Genomic DNA, 6,339 nt, shown 5'->3' with positions numbered 1-6,339 from the left:
TTTTCACAGCTTTTTTGGCAAAATAACGATAGTACGCAAGAAAGGACGCACTCCTTTCATGCGTACTATCGTTCTTAAGCAAAACGAGCGAAAACCAATAACCCCAAACCCCACCCCTCCCCCCCACACACTTAAAAAATCCCCGAAAGTTTGGTTTAATTAAAATCACTAGTTATAGACTCTCCTTACACCAGTTCTAAGTAAATGGTAACCATTTGAACTTACATCTATAAAGTTTTTTAGCTAGCTGTCTAGAAAAATTTTATGCTTCTCTTGAAGTAAACAAACTGAATAACCCGTCGTTACTCTACCATAGTTAGCTATAGCAGTTAAGTGACAGTTATATATTTACAAAATAAACAGGAGGAAGTAACAAGCATTTATTATGGAAAAAAAGTAGCAGCTTCAAGGATATTATCGCTGTTATCAACGTATTTATAATGCAAACTGTAGATAGCTATGACGTTATAAGTGATAGAATGTGGAAGCTAGCTATCCAGGGATAAATTAAAGAGAACATTTTTCAAGTATTATTAAATTTTTTTACCCAGGATAGTCTCTAAAGTTCCTATTGGTACTGTTATCAACGAAGGTCCTGCAAAGAGGTTCTAGTGCATTTAAATCTCCCAGTTAAGCTACGAAAGTTGTGCGAGCAGAGAAATCGTTCCACCACACAACTCCCTAAGATATCAATCCTATTCTCATGCTGAACGCTAAGCAGAACAGATAGATTCATACTTTTATAGTCTCTGGCATGAGTCGGCCGGAGGTTGAACCCAAGACCTCCCGTACTGAAAGCAAACGCTCTACCGCAAGGTAGTTGGTATGCAACAGAACGAACAAATTCAATCTGAAAGAAGGTAACACATCATTACTCAAACCAAGGTTATTCGAATAAAAGGAAAATAATTTTTACCCCCCACAGCAATTTGTTGTGCAACATCTCTTGTATTACATTGATGCAAAGAGACATTTCCAATTAGGGTCTTCATTGTTACCGTAACTTGCTAATTAATAATCTTTCTAATATTGCAAACTATATTTTTGACATTTTATCACCAGGCGCTTTTTATTTTAGAGAATTATGCTCACATTTCTTCCACACTTAGTACCACTTCTTGAAATAGTAACTGAAACAAAATTCAATATATTTAAGTTGAAATTTCTCTATATTCTACTCTTTGCTATATAAATTAGATGAGTTTCTCCTTGGTATTTGTATTTCTTGTCTAAAAACTTTCAACTACATTGCAATAAAAAAAAAGTTAAATATTTTTTTTTACAATTTTTATTGTGCAACCTTATTTATGTTTTCTTGGCGCTGCATTGGTTATAATATCGCGGGATTGCAAAGATTTTGGCGAAGAATTATTTTAAGAATCTACTAACAATTTTAACTTTTTAAGCCTGTTTCTCAAGGCGAATTTATTTTTATCAGTCATAAAATAGAAATTTACCGAGAAAAAACAAAATAATATTTTTTATAAAAAAGTTTGCGAAAGTAATTTTCAGCGAATAAGGTATTTCTACTAATTTTGCGAGTATTTATTTTCGCGCGAACTAATCTTTGCAAATATGCTTAAAATTCGCGAAAATCGTGAAAAATAATTAACTGAAGATTGCTGGTAATAATGTCATAATATCAGGCGTAAAAATTTTTATAAACCCGATATATGCAGACAGAAAATTTTTGTAGCATTATTTTATCCAGGTGTTGTGCGTTAAAGATACGGATAGCCTTAGAGTACAATTTTTGTAACTGGTTAACCATATCAAGGGCTCTTTTAAATGAATGCCACATTGAGTACTGGTACCACTTTTTGACGTCATCAAGGACCAACCAATCACATCCGTTCTGCTGCAAGGCACTGACATATAATTCTAGTAATTCCTCTTCATGACTCACGACTTCTTTCAGGTCGAAGGAATTAACAATAAATGAGGAAAGATCAAAACAACCACAACCAAGACTTCCAAATTGCCAATCGAGAAACTTTACATCTTCATGTACGAGGATATTATCAGAGCGAAAATCTCCATGGACAAGTGTCAAAGCTGCATCTTCTATAAATAATTTCATCGAATCATGGTAAAACTCTTCAACGGTTTTTGGACTTTTTTTTATGTATTTAGCCATGTCAGGAATATCGTGGTCTGGATACATGTCGGATATTTCTTTAAATTTACTTTCAATGATATCAAATCCTGTATTCCACAATGAACCAACTGATTTTGCCAATCTGCGAAGTGATTTATCGTTATATGATGTAAATTCGTTTCGATCTTCCACTTTGGAAAACTCATCTCGAAAAGCGAAGCAATAGATGGTTGAAAAACAATCAGGCAGCCAATCAAGTCCTTTTGCTTTCATAAACAAGTCGTTGTTACCTGCTAGAATGCCATTAAATTTTTCCAGGCTGTTCTTGTGATAGAATTCAGCATGGAACTTTGCCAACTTTGCAACGATAAGACGAGCCTAAAAAAGTATTTTTCTTTAACAAATAGCTTTTTTATTCAGCTGTAGCTGGATAGGGAACAAAATATTTAGATAAATTAATTTTCTTTTTGTTTGACAAGCTCTTGGAGGTATCCAGCCACCATGATCACGTCAATATCTACAACATCGACAATTTAGTGTTATTGAGAGTTAGTTAATTTAGCGTAACATGCTTTTTATTCTAGCATAACGATTTTATTTTTATTAAATTACTGATGTGTATAGTTGTTGTATCAGGCGTTTAGTATTGATGTCATCATGGTGGCTTGATGACTTTGAAAGCTTGACAAACAAAAATTAATAAAATATACTTTTCGAAAAATCTTGTTAATAGAGCTTCACAAGTTTAAATTGCATCCAAAGATATGGTGAAGCCTATAATAATTTTAGCTAAATATGTAAAAATATATATTTTTATATTCATTTTATTTCTCCTGATATGACATTCTAGTTCTTTGAACGAACGAACGAACGAACAAACGAACGAACGAACGAACGAACGAACGAACGAACGAACGAACGAACGAACGAACGAACGAACGAACGAACGAACGAACGAACGAACGAACGAACGAACGAACGAACGAACGAACGAACGAACGAAACATGAAAGATAACATGAAAGATAACATGAACGCTGATAAGTACCTCTTTTATTGACATAGTATTCATTATGACATTTTCTTTCACTTTCACATCTTCCTCATGAGAGCAGTCTTCCATTAAGATCAAATAATCCTGATCGTCATTACACTTCGCATAATAAATAACCGGCAACACATCCCGTCCATTTAAGTATTGATTCAACAAAGTTTCCCTTTTGCATATCTCACCATGCTGCATAAAATCTGCGTCAGGTGATTGGTTTAAAAGAATCTCATTTGCAGGTTTGCCATATTTTGCAATGATAGTTGATGGGGATAGACCCTCTTTTTCACATTGATCGTAGGTTAAAAATAACTTTCTTACATTAGACGTCATGCCATAAGTTCTTGGATGTTTTACGTCTACCTGGAAAAATCACTTGTTAATATTACGAAAGGTTACTTACTTTTTTGGGCCTTATATGAAACTCCTTTTCTGTTCACGGATATTTAAAAAGTTCGGTTAACACGATGCACGATCAAAACAACATATATCACAAAAGCGATTTTGAAAAGTTTATACTGCGAAGAGATCGCTTGCAAGTTTGCAAAAAGACACCGATACGCTTCGGTTTTAGGCCTATCGCATTGCAGGCGCGAGCAAAATTTCACTTTACTGCCATGTACGTATTTCTTTTTCTATACAGAATGAAACAAAATCGACGAAAATGCTCCAAAGCAAAAAAATGCTCCATTGTGGCGCATTGGCTACAGATTTATTTTACTAATCTAAAATGTGGTCTTAATCCAAACTTTTTAGCAAAATCTGAAAATGTAAACAATATAAATTGTGTCCTGCATGACGCAACACATTCCTAGAACAGGTCTTGAAAATGGCCTTGATACGTTGCATACATTATTCATGAGTATATGCATGAGCAAATTAATAATTGTTAACATTTTTGCTTTTGCTCTTTTATTTACAAAAGACACTACACTAACTTTTGAAAATTGATTTTAAAGGCGAAAATACTAACTTATTGTAGATTCTATTGCAAAAATAAATCTGCAAGGTCCTTGGTAGACATTCACGACAGCTTGCATTACGTATTTTACTTTCTAGAGCTTTTTAATAAATCAAACTCACCGAGGTTATTGTTTTGAAGTCAACTAGAACAGAATTCAAATATTCAGCGGTCAGCTGACTTTCTGTTTTTGGTATAACCATGTTTTGTTGCTCGCACAAATAACTAAAAACAGCGGCAAAAATAGCAGCTTTGCTTGATTGGAGAGATTATTTATTCCACTTCTTTTGCTCGAACGTATTGAAACGTAATATTGAGTATTAAAAGCAGTTGTGTCTGGATTGCTTTCATATTATACTATATTGTACAGAATTTTATCAAACGGAACGAATTATATGATATTAAAAGAGATAATACTTTTTTTCATGGCAACGTTTTAATAACTTCAATATTGCGAAAGCTATAATGCGCGGCATATATTTCTTAATGAATTAAGCTGAAAACAAGATTAGAATCTATATTGCATTAACAAACCACATTGCCAAGATCTCTAACTGATGACCTAGGTATAGTACACGACTGGCTCAAAGCTGCAAGTTTGTATATAAATCTGTGCGTGGTCGAAAATAAATCCCTCATAGGAACTGGGGCGAGGCGAACTAGATATGGCGCCGGCCGCTCTAAGTATTTATCCCAAATTTAAATGCTTAAGAGCCTGGATCTGTAATAATAGTGGTATTTTGTCTGTCTTTCCGCAAGAGATGCGTCCTGTTACGGCAACACGAAATGTGATATCTTAAGGCTGACAACCCGTAGATTTAAAATCCCCGAAGAACCCGATTTTAACCGGCTCTGTTTTCTAAAGCGCTAGCGCGTCGTTGACAAATTACGGGACCCAATTTTTATCAATAGCCAATCAGCAAGTTCATAACGGCTCAAACATGCTGATGAAGACTATGAAACAATCTAAGCAGTGATATTAACGGCTTTTTTGAAAGCTGTTACTTTGTTGTTGGTAAGTTTGATTTTGTGGACTTTATATATTTTTTGTTATATATTTTTACATGTAAAGATTAATATGTGGGACAGGATGAGAAAGCGGTGTAACACTGAATCCGATAAACTATGCTATAAAAAAAGGAAAGAAAAATGTGTAGTTTAACATGGCTGCTTGCCTAAAAGTGTATTTTTCCAAAGACAATGATAGGTCATAACAGGTTCTCAAAATGAGGGTGCGCAAAATATGTACGACAGGCGAATTTCCGTGGATGGTTCCACAGATTAGCAACTAGGCTTTTTAACATTAGCCGTATTTGGTCTGCCTCTGCGCAGATCTCCCGCTGAGTTAGACAGCCGCGCTACGAAAACACGAATATCAAATGCGATATATTTTTATCCACTTTGTTCACGGTTAAATTTAAACGACGGTCGAATCCGTGGACTTCTTTAAGGGCTAACGACTAATCTTTGTGATAATAGCCGTCGTCTGTTTGTGTCTTTAAAAAGGATACCATATTCCTGTTAACTTTCCGGCATTTTTAGAATCCTCATGAAAGAAATCAATAAATTCATTTATTATTTTAATTTACAGACTTATAAGTAAATTAATTAAAGTTGATTAAAATAAATGCATTATTATTTTAACTAGCGGGTTAAGCCACAAGTAACCGTGAGGCTAGCTGTTGAACGCTCTGTATAGTGCTTAATAACAATGACAAACTGTGCTATACATTCAGGTGGAGCACTTTAGTACAGGTATGCAGTATTTCATGGTCTAGTAAACCGCACACCACATAACAGTGTTTCGTCTGTAATGTATTTTTTAGAATATAACTTCACTGTAACTTTAGCCGAATACAGACGCAGTGTACTACACCTTGTTACCCCGTAAACGTTAGTAAATTAATCGCGACACTGAACTGAGCGCCTGGTTAAGTCAAACCGTGTCGCACATATTCTTAGGCGTTTTCTTAACGTTTCCAAAACAACTGTATTGCAGCTTTAGTTTAAAAAACAAGGATGCACACTGTTGAAACGCTGGGTTAAGCAACAAGTAACTGTGTTACCTGGCGTTGAAGCCGGCGTTTCGACACTGGGTTTCCCGACTACATTATAAGTAATAGTAATAACCCAAGAAACCCACCCAAGAAAATGTAATTACTTCATGTAAATAAGCTGCAGCTGGGTACACGAAAAGTGACAGATATGTACGATGTACGATGGGCGATCCATA

General features: G+C 34.9%; 1 protein-coding gene across 1 annotated transcript; it reads right to left on the bottom strand.

Moving 5' to 3' along the window:
- Positions 1–70: 70 nt before the first annotated feature.
- LOC130623521 (uncharacterized) lies at positions 71–4,447 on the bottom strand. The gene is made up of 3 exons (XM_057439006.1): positions 4,229–4,447; positions 3,146–3,508; positions 71–2,476 (listed from the first exon to the last, which is right to left on the bottom strand). Exons 1-3 carry the CDS (start codon positions 4,307–4,309, stop codon positions 1,643–1,645), a joined length of 1,278 nt encoding a protein of 425 aa, XP_057294989.1. The 5' UTR covers positions 4,310–4,447; the 3' UTR covers positions 71–1,642.
- Positions 4,448–6,339: the final 1,892 nt, after the last annotated feature.

Source organism: Hydractinia symbiolongicarpus, chromosome 13 (assembly GCF_029227915.1).
Source record: "Hydractinia symbiolongicarpus strain clone_291-10 chromosome 13, HSymV2.1, whole genome shotgun sequence".
Taxonomy (NCBI): domain Eukaryota; kingdom Metazoa; phylum Cnidaria; class Hydrozoa; order Anthoathecata; family Hydractiniidae; genus Hydractinia; species Hydractinia symbiolongicarpus.
The sequence above is the reverse complement of the archived record's forward strand: the minus strand, read 5'-3'. Positions and strand labels throughout refer to the sequence as shown.

What these genes read in the sequence shown, in the direction of transcription:
- LOC130623521 (XM_057439006.1), bottom strand. Translation starts at nt 4,309, where the DNA reads ATGGTTATACCAAAAACAGAAAGTCAGCTGACCGCTGAATATTTGAAT. An exon ending in ACTTCAAAACAATAACCTCG is followed by an intron (nt 3,509 to 4,228) that starts GTGAGTTTGATT and finishes TGATTTTTCCAG; the next exon opens with GTAGACGTAAAACATCCAAG. An exon ending in ATACTATGTCAATAAAAGAG is followed by an intron (nt 2,477 to 3,145) that starts GTACTTATCAGC and finishes ATACTTTTTTAG; the next exon opens with GCTCGTCTTATCGTTGCAAA.